At 45.3% G+C, this 20,940-nt stretch overlaps 1 protein-coding gene across 2 annotated transcripts in view; it reads left to right on the forward strand.

Annotated features, from left to right (window-relative positions):
- The first annotated feature begins 5,826 nt into the window (after positions 1-5,826).
- COL15A1 (collagen type XV alpha 1 chain) overlaps positions 5,827-20,940 on the forward strand; it is a 129,230-nt gene continuing 114,116 nt past the window's right edge. The window contains exons 1-3 of one of the 2 annotated variants that reach the window (XM_030920102.1): positions 5,827-5,952; positions 6,336-6,457; positions 6,547-6,635. In XM_030920102.1, the coding sequence (XP_030775962.1) occupies positions 6,447-6,457; positions 6,547-6,635 (100 nt within the window). In that variant the 5' untranslated portion in view covers positions 5,827-5,952; positions 6,336-6,446. Of the gene's footprint in view, positions 5,953-6,062; positions 6,458-6,546; positions 6,636-20,940 lie in introns of those variants that run through there. The other variant, XM_010357627.2, reaches the window with a different exon arrangement.

A 20,940-nucleotide genomic window follows, 5' to 3' on the forward strand; every position in this document is an offset into this window, starting at 1 on the left:
CTCATGGTTCTACCCTCTGGGAAGAGTTCTCTTCACCACTGTCCTTTGGGGCCACCCTTGAGAGGGCTGCAATGCAGCAACAGCTAATTTCAACTAGCACTGACATATCACACAGGCTCATGCGTGAAGCAGCCTGGGTTCTTTCCTTAGCTGATTACTGGTTGTAGGAAACCACCTATGAAGCCCTAAGTGTGAAGAAGGGGTGTTGGTGCAAAGCAGTAGGTGACCTGGGACTCTGGCCTACCTTTTCACATAATTTACTTGTGCTTTCTAGACCTTTTTAGGCCTGATCTCAAATATATAATTGGCATAGATAGTCTTAGCTTCTGGCAGAACCCTTACATTAACAACCTGACTTGTAGAGTCTGGTAGGAAAAGTCAGGTGAAAGTCCTTGAAACTACTCCCTTTCTCCCACTTCAAGATAGTAGATCAGAAGCAAAATCACCTCTCAGCAAGTATCGCAGAGATTAGAACCCCTATCATGACTTAAATGATGCAGGTGTGGTAGGTCCTATTACAGTTCCATTAATTGGCTTGCATAAGTCCCTGCGAAAGCCAAATCTATTATGGCAGATGATAGTGGATTTCTGTAAATATGGCCAGACGGTAGCATCCATTGCAGCTGCCATGCCAAATAGGGTATCTTTACTGGAATATACCAACATATTCTTTGGTATGTGGGGTACAACGTGACCTGGCAAAGTGGAATCACAAGGAAGATAAAAACCAGTTTACTTTTACATGGCAAATTCAGTAGTATATATTCACTGTTTTGCCCCAGGAGTGTCATAACAGCTCTTTGTTATAATATAGTCCATAAGGACCTTGTTATTCCAACATGCCATGGACTATCCTGCTGGTCCCTTATACTGGTGACATCATGCTAACTGAAGATAGTGAGCAGGAAGGGACAAGTGTCTTAGATACTCTGTTAAGATTCATGAGTACATCGGAAGGTGAGAGATAAGCTCCATCACCTGTCTCATCCTGGGTTATTCAGACAGTAGCATCTGAGGCTAAGTCTTGTGTGCCTCTGTGGCATTAGGGAGTGTGATCTTAGGGAGCAGAAGTGAAAAGGAAAGGGAAGCAAGGTAGGAGGAAGAGCCCCATAGGAGGCATTAAACATGATGGATTACTCCACAAGCATCGTGAGACCCTCTTCTGAGATGCCTTATAAATTACTTTCTTGACACAGTGCATCTGGAAGAGGAAGGGAGAAAAATATATCTACTGGCTTCCATTGGCTGAAATTTTGCCCCATGGGGTGTTATTTGCACTGTACTTCCAGATTGCTCGTTGCAGGCACTAAGGATAGTGCTGAGGATGTCATGCCTTAGCATCAACAGGGAAGCCCTGTGGTGGAAGTGAAAGGTGCTCAATGTGGACATGAGGCCAGGGGCTGTGGGTTGTACCTGCCTGAAGTTGGTGAAAGTCCAGGTAGAGTTGGTCTCCACAGAGGGGACTGCTGCTAGAACAAGTGGCCAAAGACCCTGGAGACAGGTGAGACTAAAGGAATTTCAAGCAGCTGTCTTAATTTGGATTCCCCCAGCAGTAGACTTGGAGGCCAGGATTCCACTGCCAGCAGTTCACTTGGTCAGTTTTCTTAAGAAGCACTGGAAGGGGAATGGGGAATAAGGCAGCCAATAAAGAGTGAGTGCACAATACCCCAGTGGGAAACCGGAGCTCAGTCCTGTGTAAACTCTGGATAGAAGTGTAGAATGTGTGCCTGCCCAGGTGTTCCCACCAACTGGGTAAGCGGGCTGAGATTCTCATCCACCAGCTCCTGACCATCACTGATTGAGAGCTGCTTGGGGAAGGGGGTTGCTCCATTAATTTCCCAGCACTTCTAGTCCTCTGTGCTTGTGGGCAGAGCAGGCTCCAGGGGCCACAGAAAGTGCTCACGTGAAGGGGTGCAGGTGCAGGCAGTTGGAAGACAACTACCCGGCACATAAATGATCAAGATGGAGGGGTTCCGGACAGGATGTTGCAGTGGTCTGTAAGAGGTGTCTGATACATTCTCCCCCCTTTTTCTTTTCCTCTTGGATTGTCAGATTTTCAAATCCATCATTTTCTATTATGTTGAACCAATGACTCTAGTCTCAGCCCATGGCCCCTCTTTGCATATCCAAACATATCAAGATGCTCAGCAGAACAAATGGGTCCTCCTTGGAAGGTAGTTGTGGGTTTAAACAGTCATTATTTTCTCTTGGGTATCCAAAAGGCAGCGATCTCTTCAGTTATTCTAGCAAATTCTATTCTAGTTAGCTAGTTAAATCTATTGCACTTTTTCTGCACATTAAATCAGATGACACGGAAGCTCTACCTACCTCCTGTAGACGTTCTTACCACAACTCCACAAGGGAGGCCTTATACCCATGTAGTGAATATACTGAGGTCTAGAATGACATGTACTATATTCTTGGTAACTTCTTCCAAAACCAAAGTTTTGGATGATTTCCACAGATTTTTGTGCCCCTTCCAGCTGCTTGAGACAGTATGGAGAATGCTTTTGGATACTGAGTTATCAGGGACATTGGGTAGATTATGGGAAAATGGAACAGCCTATTAATTTAGTTGAGTCCTGCAAGAGTTGGGACATAAGATCCCCAGTCTTCATACATCCCAGTCTCACAGATTACACTGAACGGTGGTAAACAATTTAGATCAGCTTGGATATGACACGAAGCTTCCTCTTGGCTATTTCTACAACTTAACATTGAATGGAAGGAAATCACTTAAGCCCTAAAAACACGGTCTGGCAGGAGGTAAAATGTCTTGCTTGGCTTCCTGCCCCATCCCTCCCACACCCACAGCTGGGATCATTTGGCCCCCACTTCAGCTCCCAGGCCCAAGACCCTCCCTGTTCTTCATCTGTCTGAGTTCAGGGACAAGCTGCAAACTGAGAGCCCTTCTTGAATATGAACATGGTCTGGCTCCCCAGGAGAAATAGGTGCAAAATCAACAACCTTAACATGCGTCTATTTCCAGTCATTTGTAGAGGAGAGGTGTGCTTTGGGGAACTTCATTTGTAGATTCCAGCGAACTGGGTATTATCAGTTACACAGAACCAACAAAATATGAAATGTGCACATAGGACTTCTCTGCAAGAGTAGCAAAGGAATCTGTTGCCTTATGCATATGTATCTTGGACTGATATATTGGATCACAATCAAGCCTTCACCCTTCAGGTTGTGTATGTAACTGAGCAGGTCAGGTTTGTTTCATAGCACCTTCATTTTCATTTTTTTCAATGTACACACTTTATTTGTATATTAAACATGTAGAAAGATGCTCTTCCCCGTCTTTCTTTAAACATGGTCTTCTCCCTATATATCTTCTGTGTACCCGTTTTTAATGGGAACATGAACATTCAACCTATTCCATTTTTTCTTATATGCAAAGGCAGAGTGCAGCTGTAATAAGGGGCAACTGATTCTTAGCTTTGGTTCTGGGGACAATAGGCGGTGGTGGGAACTATGGCAAACTGGGCAGTACTGCCTTAGCTGAAGGCAGCGGCCTCTATTCAATGCCAATCAATTGTTGGCACAGAGAATGCAGGCCCTATGTCGCCAGGTTTTCCAAAATTTCAAAAAGAATCCAGAAGTCTCAATTTTAATGTGCAATTTTCTAATTATCAAATATTGCTAGCTAATTTAATCTAGAGGTTGACACCCAGCAGACCGGATAAAACATATCTATGGGCAAAGTGGAAAGCTGGGCATGGTGGCTTATGCCTTTAATCCCAGCACTTTAGGAGGCTGAGGTGGGTGGATCAATTTGAGGTCAGCAGTTTGAGACCAGCCTGGCCAACATGGTGAAACCCTGTCTCTACTAAAAATACAAAAATTAGCTGAGCGTGGTGATGGGCACCTATAGTCCCAGCTACTTGGAAGGCTAAGGAGAAGAATCACTTGAACCCAGGAGACAGAGGTTGCGGTGAGCTGCCATGGTGCCATTGCACTCCATCCTAGGTGACAGAGTGACACTCTGTCTCAAACAAAAACAAAAACAAAAACAAAAAACAAAACAAAATTGAGCCCATGGCTGCCAGTTCACAATCTCTGGTTTTAAAAGTGTCAAACAGAACCCTAGATCTACTATGTAGCCATAACTGATGTGGTTTTTCTAAGCAGTATAGAAATATAGTTCTAAGAAAGTTAATTATATTCCTAGTTAATGTGGTACTTTACAAACAATAGAGAACTATAGAATTATGAAAGCAAATTCCCTATGGTTAGTGAATCATAATAAAATAAGGTTAGGCCCATCACAGAGCGGCTGCAAGTGGGAGAGAATTTACATTCACAGGGAATGTGAACAGATTAGGAAAGAGGCCTCAAGTGGACAATTTTGTTGGGATGCACTTTGCCTTATGTGTTAGCTCCACATGGGGCCAACCTGGTTCTCGAGCTGCTTTGGCTACTGGAGACTCAATCCCTTAAGAGGTTCATCTAGGGTCCTCCCTCCATCTTGCCAGTTGTCCCCCTCCACAGGCTGCAGTCCCACTGAGAAGAATATCCACAACCTCTAATAATAGAAGCCAAAATCCAATGGACAGAGAGCACTGTGGTTTACCAGTAGGTGGTCCCAACAAGGGGCTCACAGCCACCATTCAAATCAAGGTAGTTGTGTCCATTATACAGGTGGAGAAATTAAAAAATCAGACCAAGGGCAAGATTTGCCCAACTTCACCCTGCAGCCAGGGCCAGCATTGGACTGGAACCCAGACTCCTGATCTCCAAGCCTGCCATTCCTCCTCTGAACCCTCACCACCCAGGCTGGCATGAACCCTTTCATGTCTGAGTGCTCTGTGTCTCCCTGTGATTTTGCTCTTGAGGGTAGAGAGTGAGTCTGATCCTCTTGCTTACCGGCAGGCAGCATGGCTGAGTGGTGAGGAGCATGGGTGTTGCATCTGCCATGCTTTAGCCTTGGAATGTTTTGAACCTCAGATTTCTTGTCTATGAAATGGGGATCACGACAGTACCACCTTTCCATGGCCGTTGTGGGTATTAAATGAGATAACACAGCTAAAGCATTTAGCACAGGGCTTGGGACATAATCCACACCAAGTGAGCATTAGTTGCTATCTCCATTCCCATGCCATCTTCTCTGCAAGGCTAACTCACTTGGCAAGAGGTGGCCGGTCCTCTAGAGAGTGGAACTGAATGAAACACAGGAACTGACCACAGAGCCATGGCCCACTGTGGCTACTTGGTGTGTCAGGAAGAGAGGTAGGTTCCTAGCGTTTCCCTGGCTTCAGAGCTGTCCAGGTCTCTGCTAACTTCAGCGGTGCCTCTTCTCACCCGAATATCTCACACTATGTGCCGGGTGGTAATCTTAATAATAAAAAGCGACCATTGAGATCACTTTTACCTAGTGCCCTGCGACAAGCTCTGAACAAATGGGTTAGTCTGCCCTGCACCTCCTCACTCCCACTGAGGGCTTTTGGAGGCTGAGCCTGGTTCATGACCCCCACATCTCATCACAGGGCCTGCTGTGATGCCTCATCCAAGACTGTGCTCCTTCATTCATCCAGCGTTTATTGGCGTCTCCTACTACCTGAGCTGTTTTAGGCAGGGAACAAAGCAAAGATAAGCCCTCCTGGAGTTCACATTCTGATGAAGGGAGCAGGCAAGGTATAGACAGGGAGGAAAGCACTGGAATCCAGTACATTAAAAACTTATTAGGACTATCTCTGCTGCATTTAGTTGTATGTATCACTTATGGCCCCAGGCAGGTCCATTCCTGGGCATTCAAGTCGGTCCATGTGTCAGGCGTGCAGGGTGGGTCACAGCAGCTAGGAGCTCAGTGCAGCTTGGGACTTTGGGACATTCGCTCCACCTCTCTGAGCCTGTCTCCTTGCCCGTCATATAAGGAAATCACTGATTCCAGCCTCCCTGGGCTGTGGAGAGGATTCCCTCGGCGGCTGTGAAAGAGTGCTTTATCTGCGGGTCAGTCCCAACAGGACAGACTTAAGGGCTGGAGGGAGCCGCATCCCGCTTGCACCAACGAACGCGGACGCGGGGCTTTCCTCGCAGGTTACATAAGGCAGTCACGGTTGGAGGCAGCAGAGGGGAGCGCATGTCCCTCGAGGGGGAAAGGGGCGTGGGGAGGCAGCCAGGGAGGCCAGTAGCCCCGGGAAGTGGGGAGGCAGCCAGGGAGGCCAGTAGCCCCGGGGCGTGAGCGCGCCGCCACTGCCCGAGGTGGGGCGCAGCGCGCGGGGGAGCGCAGGGCGCGGCGGAGTCGGGTTTCAGAGCGCGGGTGACTCAGGGCGCGGGCCGGGAGCCGGGATTCTGCCCGCCGCCGCCGCTGCCTAGCGCCGCCTTTGTTCCAGGCAGGAAGGGCGAGCGCGGCGGCCAGCGCTCAGCGCCCCTTCGTCCTCCACTGAGCTCCAACGCTGTGCTCGACTCGCCGCGCGCCTTCCGGGGCTCTGCAGACCCGCGAGATGGCACCAAGGTAAGACCCGCTTCTCTGCTTCCTCGAGTCCCGGGCCCCTCCAAACCTCTTGCCCGCCTCACCTTTTCTCCCTCGGACACTTCTTGCAGGAGGAACAACGGGCAGTGCTGGTGTCTGCTGATGCTGCTCTCGGTCTCCACGCCCCTCCCTGCCGTCACCCAGACCCGCGCTGCGACAGGTAAGCGACCCGGCCTGAGGGTGGCACCGGTTGCCCCGCGCCCGTGGGGGAAGCTGGTTTTGGCGGCGGACTCGGCTGCGATGCGCGCCTCATTCCTGGACATAAAAGGGAGTCCTCGCTACTCTGTGCGCACTGGCGGTCCCGCGGGCGGCTACCTCCTGGCAGTGCAGGGATTATAGCTGTGAATGGGATCCCTGGGCAACTGGGGCGGGTAGAGTGCTGTCTGAGCACCCGAGATGTCTGAGCTGGGCGCAAAGCCTCCAATCTTAGGCAGAGAGGGACTTTGGAAACAGCGCCAGCGCCAACAGCCTCAGCGCACCCAGCGCCAGCGCTTAGGTTGTGCGCGCTGGTTGGCTTCTGGTAAGGGCAGGTCTGGTGCCTCTCCGCACACAGGTGCGAAGCATGAACACCAGCAGGGACATCTGGGGCTTTTGCTGCGCAAGAAATAACGGAACTGAATTGCTCGGACGCCTAACCCAGCTCTGAGTTACCTAAGCGGTCACGTCTATCATGGGCAGGGGCTCCACCGGTGATGGAAAGAGCTGTGGCCTGGGAGCCAGTGATCTGATCCCTTCTGTTCTCCGGACCTCAGTTTCTCCAGCAGAACTCAGGCGGTTGGCTGAATAGTAAGATCTAAGTTAAAGTAGACCTAAGTTAAAATGGGCCTCAGTTAAGGTCAGACTGTCTGGGTTTGAATTGTGGCTGGCTGGGTGATCTTGGGCAATGGATTTCATCGCTCTGTGCCTCGGTTTCCCCATCTGAAAAAGGCGAATAATTAGACCATTTTACCTTCCTAGAAATGCTGTGAAGATTAGATAAACTAGAAATAATGTGCTTTCCATGATTCCGGTACATACTAGGCACAAAATAAGTGGTAGAAATTACTGCTTGATTCTTGTGGTAACTATGTGTTGGAAAGCAATGCAGGTATTTTTATTTTTATTTTAGATTCAGGAGGTGGTCATGTGTGGTTTTTTACAAGGGTATATTGCATGGTGCTGAGATTTGGGCTTCTATTAATCCCATCACAATGCAGGTATTTCTATAACACTGAGGTTGAGACAAGCTTAGAAAGTGGCCAGTCCAAATCCAGGACTTGAATCCAGGTCTGCAGGCTCTTGCCCTTGCTCAGCTCTTTCTCTGTGCATTTTTGCAGAAGAGCCATGATTTCTGTAGCTTCTGACCCCTTCCCTTTGAATTTGGAGGATTAGTACACAGCCTCAATTTAATAAGGGAGAGAAAGTCTAGGAAACAACCTGTAGTCAGCCCAAAGGAAACGGGATTGAGAAGGTGGCCTTGGTTAACTCTTTGTTTGCCTGAAGAAGCCCAAGACAGCCCATTGTCTCCTGGGCAACAACACCCAAATCCGATGATAGCTTTTCCTGCCAGAGCATCCAGCCTGGCATTTATTGCAGATCAAAGGGCAGCTGGGGTATAGTTTTAGCTTCTCAGCCCCATGGCTCATGTCAGAAAGTTGCAATTTTGCATATGATATAGGGCCATGCCAACTCGGTGGCAGAGGCCAGCTTTGGGTTCCATGATCTTTTGTGAACTTTGCTGCAACTTCCAGTTTCCCAAAAGGAAGAGGAATCTGGGGATAGGAACTTTGGTGTTTTTTTCTCCTCCCGTGTGTGTCTCTAGGATCCCTCAGTGTCAGGGCTGTTGTTTCTAACACAAAGGAAGTCCTATTCCCATTTATAACATAAAAAGGGAGGCCCAGCAAATCTTCAGGAGCTGAGAAGGGTCTAGGGAGAGCCATTTGCAGCTGATGGGTTTTCAGGGCCCCTTTGGGGATATGAAACTGTTCCTAAAAATGTAAACTGTCCTCCTGCAAACTGAATTTTTAATGCAACTTAATATTGCTGATACTTATAAAACACTTCGTGTGTCCAGGTGGAGGTGTGAACATGTTCATATTTCATTCATGCAGTCCTTATAACCACTCCAGGAGGTGGGGACTGAGAACAGTTTTTATCTCTGTTTTTCAAATGAAGACACAGAGGTCCAAAGTTACAAGACTTCTAAGTGGCTGGGGTGGGATTTGAACCAGATAGACTGACTACAGAGTACTTGCTCTTAACCATCCTAGTGTGCAGTTAGAGGAGCTTCACGGATGGAGAAGGCTTTAGGGGCTCCATGGTCTCCAATAAGCCCTACAATCTGAATGTCACAATGGTAACATGAGTCCATTGCATCTGCATGGCATTGTGCAGTCTTCAAAGCACAATGTCACCTTCACCAAGTTCCTGGAATCACCACACAGCAGTGCTGAGAAGTAAATGGGGCTGTATCTTACAGAGGGGATGTGACTTCCTCAAGGCCACATGACTGTAACTGGGTAGATCTATAGTAGCCCTCCCACATCTGTGAACTTCAGGGCTGGTGCTGTTCCTTCCATAGGGCCACTGCTCAATTGGGTATAAAAAACAATTGCCAAGACTTCATAGCACTACGAACCAGCAGTGTTCTAAGTGCTCTGCCGTGAACTCACTCAATCATCACAACAACACCATGTCTTATCCCCTTTTACAGATGAGGAAACTAAGGCACAGTCATTTGCCCAAGGGCATACAGCCTTCAGTAATATAAGCACAATTTGAGCCCAGAGGGTCTGACTCGAGAATCTGTACTCTTAACCACTACGATGTATGCTTAAGTAGCGTGGCTTCTGAAAGCATGTTTGTAAGTGGGCTGTTATGAGCAGAAACGCATGTTCCCAACGATTTGGCAGTTTCTTAAAATGTTAAATAAATACTTACCCTACGATCCAGCACTTCCCACTCCTAAGTATCTACTTAAGGGAAAGGAAAGCATATGTCCACCCAAAAACTCATATGTATGTTCATAGCGGCATTATTGATAATGGCCAAAAACTGGAAATAAACTGGTCCTTTAGCTGGTGAATAGAAAAACAAAATGAGGTGTATCCATTTAATGGAATACTACTCAGCAATAAAAAGGAATGAAGTATTGATCAATGCTACAACAACATGGATAAACTTAATACCATTAAGCTAAGTGAAAGAAGCCAGACATTAAAAAGCAATACATTGTAAGAGTCCCTGTATATGAAATTTCTGTAAAGGCAAAACTACAGAGACAGAAAACAGAAGCAGAGAATGACTGCAAAGGGGGATGAGGAAACTTTTGGGGGAATGTTCTAAAACCGGATTGTGCTGGTAGTTGTGCAACTCTATAAATTTACTAAAATCATCTAACTATACATTTAAAATGGGTGTATTTTACAGAATGTAAGCTATGCCTCAATAAAGCTGCTTATTAAATAAAAGAATGCATTTTCCCAGAGCATCTAGGCACCAAATCTGGTGGGGCTTCACAGTGGGGTTCATAGCCAGCCTGGTATGGAGCTGGCACACAGCTCACAACTTAAAAGCTGCTGGCCTCTTAGGGCATTGATTCTCTCAGAAAATGGGTCCCGAGTTCCTCCTGCACCTCCAAGCCTCTGGATCGACTCACCCTCCCATCCCTGAATGCCATTGTGGGCCCAGGACAGGGCTCCTTGGCTAGGGGTAGAACACAGGCATATGGTTTTTTGCAGATCATTGATCTGTTAAAAAGTGGGTCTTTGTAAACTTCCTGATAGCCCTCACACCCTAAAACAGCACAAGTTCAGGTATTGGAAAACCTGGGTTCCAATCACTGACTTCCTCCATGGAGTTAGATGAGTTGCTTTTCCCACTCTGAACCTCAGTTTTCCCATCTATGAAGTAGAGAGGCAAGATTCACTCATCTCTGTAGTCCTCATTTAAAATGTTGGGAAACAAAACAAAATAATATTTTTCTAGTTTGAGGTTTGATTATTTCACATAGTTCAGTTCAACAAGCCCATTCTGTGCTGGTCCTCATGCTGGCTGGGTACAGAAAGGATTTGGGCACACAGCTGCCCCAAGGGGGTCATAGTTCACAGGAAGAAAGAAAGGGCCACAGACAACTGTAATGCCATTTTTCCTGAGCTCTTCTCATCTACTATCCAGAATGTCCCGTGTGCAGCCAACCCCATCCTCCTATACCATCCTGTTTAAAGAAACACTTGTCAGTGGGTGTCACCCACATGGCCTCTTGTGCCTCCAGTGGTCAGGGTTGAGCTGGAGGACAGCACCAATCCTTCCTTTTCCTGGTAAAATTTCAGTGTCATTGGAATAGCCAATATTTTAGAAGATGGGGGGCTATTGTCTAGGTAGAGATGGTGGTGTCACAAGTAATTTGCTCTTGCTAATAAAGTGTTGATGGTTGCAAATTATTTGCTTATCTTTAAAATGTTTTCTTGTAAAATACAACATCCATTCAGAAAAGTGCACGCTAAAGGTACGGTACAGTGCAATGATTTATCACAGAGCAAGTATTTATGTAATCCAGATGAAGATATAGGATAATCCGCAGAAGCTCTCCTGAACCCCTTTGCTGTGGTTTTATTTTCCATTCTTTCTGTCTGAGGTAACCATTACCTTGACATTAATAGTCATCACTTTCTTGCTTTTTAAAAATAGTTTTACTATGTAAGTGTGTATCCCGAAATTCTGAAGTTCTGTTTTACTCGATGTTGAACTTTTTACATGCAGAATCTATTCCTTGCTGTCTGATTCTTTCAATAAATAATAAGTTTTGAGATTTATTCATGCTGCTGTATGGGGCTGTAGTTCATTGCCATTGCTGTGTAATATTCCATTGCATTAGCATAGCATATATTACTTATCCATTCTTCTCCAACGTTTGGATTGTTTCCATTTTGGGCTAACGTAAGTGTTGCTCTGAACATTCTTGTACATTTCTTTCAGTGCACATGTGCATGAATTTCTGTTGGTTCCATACTTAGGAGTGGAGTGCTGAATCAGAGTGTGCATATCCCCCCAACTGAGTAGACAATGCCAGCATGTCTTCTAAATGGTTGTACAGATCTACACAGCTACCAAGAAATGAGGACCTCTCTTTCTTCACATCCTCACCAGCACTTGGTCTTGTCACTGAACTTAACTTCAACATTTTTAACGGGTGCATATTTGAATCTTACGGTAGCCTTAATTTCCATTTTCCTGATCATTAATTAAGTGAATGACCTTTTCATACGTTTGTTGACCATTTAGATATCCAGATTTACTTTTTATTGAGGTGAAATTTACATTATATAACATTAACCATTTTAAATTGTACAATTCGGTGTCATTTAGTACCTTCACAATACTGTGCAATCAACGTCTCTATCAAGTTCCAAAACATTTTCATCACCCCAAAAGAAATCTCTATGCGTGTTAATCAATCACTCCCCATTCCCCTCTTTTCCCAGCTTCTGGCAGTCACTAAACTACTTTCTGCCTCTATGGACTTGCCTATTCTGGATATTTCATGAAAATGGAATCATACAGTATATGATCTATTGCATCTGACTTCTTCCATTTAGTATAAAGTTTTCATGGTTCACTCATGTTGTGTCATGTGTCAGTACTTCATGCCTTTTTATGACTAATATTCCATTGTGTGTGTATATATATATATATATATATACCACATTTTGTTTTTCCGTTCATTTGTTGATGGACATTTGGGCTATTTCTACCTTTTGGTTTTTGTGAATAGTGCTGTTCTGAACATTTGCATACAAGTATCCAGACGTTTGACGGCCTGTTTCTACTTCTTTATATCTAGGAGCAGAATTTCTGGTCACGTGATAATTCTGTGTTTCAAGTATGAGGAACCCCCAGACTATTTTCCACAGTGACTGCACCATGTTTACATCCCCACCAGCAATGTATGAGGGCTTTAATTTTGCACATCATCGCCAATGGTTGTTTTCAGTTTTTAAAATTATAGCCATTTTAGTGGATATAAAATGGCATCTCATCATGGTTTTTATTTGCAATCTTTCTTTCTTTCTTTCTTTCTTTCTTTCTTTCTTTCTTTCTTTCTTTCTTTCTTTCTTTCTTTCTTTCTTTCTTTCTTTCCTTCCTTCCTTCATTCTTTCTCTTTCTCTTTCTTTCTTTTTCTTCTTTCTCCTTCCTTCCTTCCTCTCTCTCTTTCTTTCTTTCTTTCTTTTCTTTTTTTTTGATGGAGTCTCACTCTGTCATCCAGGCTGGAGTTGGTGGCGTATCTTGGCTCACTGCAACTTCCACCTCCCAGGTTCAAGTGATTCTCCTGTCTCAGCCTCCCAAGTAGCTGAGACTACAGGCGCGCCTGGCTTATTTTTGTATTTTTAGTAGAGATGGGGGGGTTTCACCATATTGGCCAGGCTGGTCTCGAACTCCTGACCTCATGATCCTCCTGCCTCGGCCCCCCAAAGTGCTGGGATTACAGGTGTGAGCCACTGTGCCTGGCCTATTTGCAATTTTCTAATGACAAATGACCTTGAGCATCTTTTCAAGTGCTTCTTGGCCACTATCTTCTCTGGAGAAATCCTGATTTTAATGGGAAGCATATGAATCAGAGCAGCGCAGAACTTCCCTCTAACCACGCCACTCTTGCTCCCTGGCAGTCTGACATGCTTTTCTGAGTGAGAGAGATGTGGGTAGGTGTCACACCTGAAGTTTTGCCTCATTGGCCTCCGGTCTCCATCTCCCAAAAGACAATTGTCTAGAGCTGGCCACTTTGTCCAGAACTGGACTTTAGCCATTTGTCATTATTATAAATAGTGCTGCTGGGACATCTTCAGACAAATGGCCTTTTTCTTTTGGATTATTTCCTTTGGCAATATTTCCCCTCAATGAACTCACCCATCAAAGAACAGAACTGGTTGGATAGTTCTTACTATGTATTTAGATGGATTTTTCTTATTTAATCATGATGCTTCCTAGTTCAATTGCCCTTGCTGGGTTCTCATTGTACCTGGGTTGGAGTCATGCTCCTGGCCCCAGAAGACCCTGCCTTCCTCCACTAACACTAAGTCCCTACGGGTTTCCACTCACATCAAATCACTGGCAGGCTTCTGAATGGGACATGCAACGTCCCACATCTGTGCTTTTGCATAGGCTAGTGCCATTTTAATTTTATTATTATTTTTTGAGACAGGGTCTTCTCTGTTGCCCAGGCTGTAGTGCAGTGGTACAATCTTAGCTCATCGCAGCCTCAAAGTCCTGGGCTCAAGGGATCCTCCTTCCTTAGCCTCCTGAGTAGCTGGATTACATACCCTCATACCCAGCTAATTTAAAAATTTTTGTAGACATAGAGTTTTGCTGTGTTGCCCAGGCTGGTCTAAAACTGCTGGCTTCAAGCAATTCACCCTTCTTGACCTCCCAAAGTGCTGGGATTACAGGGGTGAGCCACTCCACCTGGCTATCAGTACCATTTTAAAAATGCCTTTCCCCCACAGTACCTGGCGATCCCCAAATCATCCTTTTAAGATTCTGCTCTGGGAAGCTGTCTCTCCTCTCCCAGGCATCATGAGCATCTCTTGGTCTCAGGGCTCCTCAGACTGTACCTTGACCACAGATTAGTTGCCTGCCTCCCCTGCTACATGGGAAGTTCTATGAGGCAGGGATGGGCCTGTCCACCTCTGAATCCTGGAACAGGGATCCCAGGCACAGGGACTGGCATGAAGTGGGTACTCAGCACACTTTTTCAATGAATCAAAGAAGGAATGAAAGAGTTAGTCTAGCTTGTGGTCTAATGCATCAACTTACTATGTCCTCTGTGGTGCGTAAGTCATCCCAATTCTTCCATGGCTTTGTCAGCTGTAGGGTGACCTTGACTGAGTACTCAGGGAACATTATAGGGCTGTCGTTTTCTTCAATAGTGTAATAACTACTTAGGCTGGAATTCACACTAATGTTACTTTGCTGTTTATCTTTCTTATTACATTAATTGGATAAACATTTATTTTCCAGCTTCTCACTACTCATCTTATTCCTGATTTCTCAGTTTGTCAAAAGTTGTGCATTTATCTTTTTTCTTTTAGCTAAATATGTAAGTTGATTTTCCAGTTTTCTTTTAATATCTACAGCTTGATCACTTAAAAGGAACCATAGATTAGGATATAGTCTCTCTTTTTTTTAGATAGGGTCTCGCCATGTTGCCCAGGCTGGTCTTGAACTCCTGGGCTCAAGCAGTTCTCCCAACTCGGCCTCCCAAAGTGTTGGGATTACAGGCGTGAGCCACCACACCTGGCCAGATTACTGCATAATCTAAAGCCAGTTCTTTTCCAAAGTGGTCCCCAGGTTTCCCCAAAGTACTAAGTAAAGTGTGAGCTATTGTACCATCATTGTACCATACTACCTATCATTGTTGTGTGATATCTTATTATATAATATTTTTTCTTTTAATGATATACTTTTATTTCTGGTATCTCTGTACTACTGGTCACTTTCTTGTGTTAATATGTGTATGTCATTTTAAATCCATACAATTTTGATGATTGTTACTTTGTAGTATGTTTTATAGTCTGGTAAGATAAGTTACCTGCCTCCTTCATTAAGCCATTAATTCTTTAATATAGGTTGGCTTATTCCATAATTTCTGCATAATATAATTAGATACTGGGAGTATAGCAGTGGTAGTGGGTAGGTGAGGGTTGTAAAAAGGAGGCAATCTTACAATAAGACTCAGTTCAAGGCATTAATGTCTGGTGTGGAGAATGGATAAGCAAATAAGACCTCAAAGTCAGAGCATCCGATTGTGGGTTATGACCTATTGCTGTCAACACAGAGCCCAGGGGAGCTGAGGTGGTATCAGAGGTGTTGGAAGGAGCCAGGTTTGCTGACTGATTACCTTCTTCTGCTCTATCCAAACTACAGAGAGGAAAAGTCTAGGGTTAGAGCAGATCCTGGGAGAAGGTCCAGCCCTCCTCCCGGTCAACCTCTAATGGGAGAGACAGGTGACCCAGGTCACCAAATGAGTGCAGCCCATTCTTTATCCCCATTATAACCAAACTCAACCCAACCTAACCCTATCCAACCCAACTCAACCTAATCCAATTCAACCCATCTAATCCAATACAACTAAATCAAACTCAACCCAATCCAACCCAACCCAACCTAATCCAATCCAACCCAATCCAACCCAACCCAACCAAATCCAATCCAATCCAGTTCATATTTGTTACATGCCATGGATGATTTCAAGGACTGAACAGGACAAAAAACTGTTCTGAGGGCTCTGGTATCTCTCTCAAGTGACCAGGACCCTTGACCTTAGATGCCAGGGAACCCCTTTCTGGGTTTGGAGAGCTCGGCTGGAGTCTGGCTTCCAGGGAACAGCCTGGCCTTAGGCCTCTCTAGGAGTTACTCCTCCCATCACTGAGGGACTCAAATGGGGTCCAACTTAAAACCCTCCTCCCATCTAGGCAGTCTTTTGTGACTAGCTTCCTCCCAAAGGGAATTTCTGTTGAAGTCTTCAAAATGGTCTGTCTGTTCTGTATTATGGCTACTCTTACAGATGTCTGTCTTCCTCCTATTATTTCTGGCTTCCTGCTGTCCCAGGCACTCTCTGGAGTGGGTGGCGGGATGGCTGAAGAGCCGCGTTAGACTCAGTGGCCATCCTGGAGGGACTCATAGTCCAGTAATAGAGACAGTGTGCGGAAGCTGGCTTGCATGTTAAAGAGCTTGTCCTGATTTTCCTAACACAGTGCAAGCAAGCATCTGCACTACCAAAGTAGGGATGTCCATTTCCACCAGGAGATGGGAGAGGCAGAGGGATGTGAGAAGTGTTTGTAAGAGGTTCATTTTTTCAATAACATTAAAAAAATTGGTAATAAAAATAATACATAGTTATTATCAAAACTAGGGCCAAAAAGAGTAGTTTAAAAAGATCACATATTATTTGTGACTCAAAGATAAACCCTGCTAGCATTTGATGAACTATGTTTCAAGTTTATTTTCCACCCCTAAATATGCACATAGATCTTAATATGAACAGAACATTCCGTACATTGCATTTAGTTGATGACTTTTTTCCCCCTTAACAATCATCTAGACACCTTCTCTGGAACATTAAATATTCTTCTCTAACATTTTTTGTGTTTGTAATAGTATTTCATTGTTTGGTTGTCCTGTAAACTTTCAGGCTGTTTCTCATTGCTCACTATTATGAACACTATTGTAACTATCGTGGTGTCATAGCTTTGTATTTAACTACTTCTGCAATTATTTCCTAGCACAACACAACTTCCTAAAACAAATAGTTGGGTCTAGTGCATGCCCATTTTTAAGGCTTTTGTTGCATGCTTCAGAAAGGCAATAGTAATTTATATTCCCTGCAACATCATATGAGAATGCCAAGTCCCCCCTGCCTTGTCTACTACTGCTGTTTCTAACCCAAAAGGAGCAAATGACAACAGGTAAAGGAACAGTGCCAGCATCCTTCTCCAAATGGTGGCCTTACTCGAAAGAGCTTAGGGCCCCTCCCACACTCCCTCTCCACCCTTCTCCTTCATTCATCCATTTTGCACGTGTCTATGGAAGAGCTAGAAGAGGGTTTTTCAGGAAATTAGAATGTGAGAGCTCATGTCATAAGGACCTTGGTGGTCATCAGCCCTCCAGTACCTTGGAATCATTTTGAGGATTCCAAGGGGACCTGGTGCCCAGTCCTCCAGCTCTTCAGGGATTCTTCATACATCTGAGGTGAGATCCAGACACCAGCAGGTTTGAAAATCTCCTGGTTGGAGTCTAAGGTGCAGCCAGGGCTGAGAACAACCAATGCAGTCCAACTGCTTCCTTCCAAAGGTGGTGATGCTGAGTCCTAGAGAGGGACTTCTTGTCTTCCTTATCTGTAAATTAGGGCAATTCCTACTCTAAGGATTAGTGAGCATCAGGCCTGTCACTGGTGATCAGTTCCATGCCTCCTTACTTCACTGCTCCCACATCACTGTGGGTTCCTTGAGGGCAGGAAGCCGTTTTTATTTATCCGTGTTTCCCCAGCATCTGACATGGCACTAAATGGACACAATGAGCATTTGAATAAGTTAATGAATGAATCATTCAAAGCCTGGGACTGTGGAGATCTTAGTGAAAACCCAGCATTATGAACCCTTGACCAGCAAAGTCTATGTGCGCCTCCAGCCACACTGAAAGACCACCCTGCAGCCATCCACTGCAGGATGATGGGGCTGGAGCAGGGTGAGAGTAGGCACTGCCTATAGTATATATGTGAAGAATAGAATGTTTCATGAAAGAAAAGTTAAGCTGTGCTTTTTTTGGCATAGGAAAGTTACAACCATTTTATCCCACAGAAAATAAGAGTAGAGATCCTAACTGATGACAAGCTGAACCCAAGTTCTTGCAAGTTCAACAGCATTACACACAGAACTTCTGAAATAGGCCCAGCCAGCTGCTTCTCCCCTCCAACTACAATCTTAGTGGCTGGCTAGTTCTGACTTGATTGTCTACCTCAGAGGGAAAGTGACTAGCTCATGGTCACAGTTCAAGTTGGCAGGAGAGCCAGGTCTAGAACCAGGTATCCTGACTCCCAGGCCAGTGCTCTGGTGCTTCACATGAACCTAAGAAAATACCAAGAGTATGGCTGGGGTACAGTGGCTCATGTCTGTAATCCCAGCACTTTGGGAGGCCAAGGCAGATGGATCACCCTGAGGTCAGGAGATTGAGACCAGCCCAGCCAACATGACAAAATCCCACCTCTACTAAAAGTACAAAAATTAGCCGGGTGTGGTGGTGCACACCTGTGGTCCCAGCTACTTGGTAGGCTGAGGCAGGAGAATCTCTTGAGCCCAGGAGGCAGAGGTGGTAGTGAGCCAAAATCACGCCACTACATTCCAGCCTGGGTGAGAGAACAAGGCTCTATCTCAAAAACAAAAATAAACAAAGAAACAAAAAACAGCAACAACCAAAAAACAGTATGATCTGTGCTAATAATTATATAGTGCTTTTCATGTGCCAGGTGCTGTTTTAAGTTTTAATATATAGGATATATATATTTGTTATATATACATGCACATATATCCACACACATATATGTGTTTGTGTTTCATATAATATAAATTTTATATATACATTTATATATATACATATGTATGTGTATCTGTGTGTGTAATATATGAAATTCTCACTACAGCCTTGTGAAATGAAGAAATTTAATTACAACTTGACATCAGCACACAGGTCTGTCTCCCAGCCTCCATCCTCTCCACCCTAGAACCCATCCTCCACACTGCAGCCATAGTAATCTTCTAGCTTCTTGCTACTCAATCTTCTTGCTTCTAGCTTCTTGCTACTTGTGGTCCACGGACCAGCAGCATCAGCAGGACCTGGGAACTTGGCAGAAATGCAGAATCTCTGGCTTCACCCCCAGAACTCATAAATCAGAATCATACCATCTAGGGGACAGAGGATCACATTTTAACAAGATCCCCAGTGATTCGCTTGCACTTTTAATATTTGAGCAATACTCTAAACCAGTTCTCATTGTGTTGCTCCCTATTTAGAACCCTGTGTCATCTTCCCACGATTACCACCTGTGGTAGGCAGGGTCATGGCCCTCTGAAGGACCCACACCCTAACCCCCAGGATGTGTGACTCCATTAGGTTCTATAGCAAAGGGGAGTTAGGCTGCAGATGGAATTAAGGTTGATAATCAGCTGACCTGAAATGAGGGAGATTGTCCCAGATTACCTGGTTGGGCCCAATGTAATCACAAGGGTCCTCAAAAGTGGAAAAGGGAGGCAGAGGAAATCAGAGTGGTGTGATGTGACAGGACTTGAGCATCCTTCTTTGCTGGCTTTGAAAATAGAGGAAAGGGCCACAAGCCAAGGAATGCAGACAGCCTTTGGAAGCTGCAAAAGGCAAGGAAACTGATTTTCCCTTAAAGCTTCCAGAAAGAAGCATGGTCTGCTGATACCTTAATTTTTTATCTCAGTAAGACCTGTGTTGGACTTCTCACCTCCAGAACTGTAAGACAAAAAAACTTGTGTTGATGTAAGCCACTAAGTTTGTGGTAGTTTGTTATAGCAGCATTGGAAGATAAATATGGCCTTCTACCCCTTAGTGTGGCATTTGAGGCCCTCTGAAGTTCCACCAAATGCTGTCTTGGCCTCATCTCCCAGAATACCCCTTCCCACACCCTGATCTCAAACCAACAGAGCCTCCAGAGTAGCTAGAATATGGGAAGGGACACTCTGGTTATTTCTCTCTCTCTCTCTCTCTCTCTCTCTCTCTGTGTGTGTGTGTGTGTGTGTGTGTGTGTGTGTGTGTGTGTGTGTGAGACAGGTTCTCACTCTGTTGTTCAGGCTGGGGTGCAGTGGTGCAATCACAGCTCACTGCAGCCTTGACCTCCCTGGGCTTAAGTGGTCCTCCAGCTCAGCCTCTAAAGTAGCTGGGACTGCAGGTGTACGCTACCATACCTGGATAATTTTTCTACCTTCCTTTTTTTTTTTTTTTTTAAGAGATGGGGCCTCACTATGTTGCCCAGGCTGGTCTCAAACTCCTGGCTCAAGTGATCCACCTGCCTTGACCTCCCAAAGTGCTGGAATTACAGGCACCATCACACCTGGCTGGGGTTATTCTCTGTACCACCAGCACCTAGCCCTGTGCCTGGCCCCTGGCCGGTACTCAGGCAATGCCCTTTGAAGGAATAACCCAGTGGAACCCTATTACGTTCAGGTCACCACCAGCCACGGAGGAGCCCATGACATGCCTGAGGCAACTATGGCAATGGCGCGGGACACAGTGGAGACTCTCCCAGAGCCTCAGGTTTAACAATCCTTTGCTCTTCTTCTGCTGTGGGCAAATCACTGTACCTCTCTGGGCCTCATTTTCCCCATCTGAGAAATGAAGGGGTTGGAAACACAATTCTAAAAGCATTGTTAGCATGAACATTCTAGGATATCTGAGTTCAGTTTGGCCGCATTTTGTGGCAGTTGGGGGCAGTGATTCGGCTCAGCTCTGCTCAGCCCTGTTCATCCCACTGCTGAGCACATCCTTCACTGTCATCCCATTCACAAAGTGGGATACAAAACTGCCCAGCAACTGAGTGTATTTGGTACAAAACAGAGACTACAGCTGCGTATTCCCCCTGTCTAGTTAAAATGCCAAGTTACTCACTCTCCCACGGAAAGAAAAAAGGAGGGGTGGGGGAAGAAACCATTTCTCACTGCAGAGTTTTTCCATGTGACATATTTTCTAATTTTATTTCAGGTCTAACTGTCTACAGTAGATGGCTCCATATCCCCTCCCCTTTTAGGATATGAGCTTTCATTAAGGAATGAAATGGCTTTATTTGTTTAATATTTGCAAGTGTGGGTTGATACCAAATTGCACCTGAATGTCTTCATTTTCTCTGCTGGGGGAAGTTCTCTAAGATGCCCCGCACTGGTTTAGTGGCTCGGATTCCTTGGTTCTGGGCCTGGTCACAG

Source organism: Rhinopithecus roxellana, chromosome 16 (assembly GCF_007565055.1).
Source record: "Rhinopithecus roxellana isolate Shanxi Qingling chromosome 16, ASM756505v1, whole genome shotgun sequence".
Lineage (NCBI taxonomy): Eukaryota > Metazoa > Chordata > Mammalia > Primates > Cercopithecidae > Rhinopithecus > Rhinopithecus roxellana.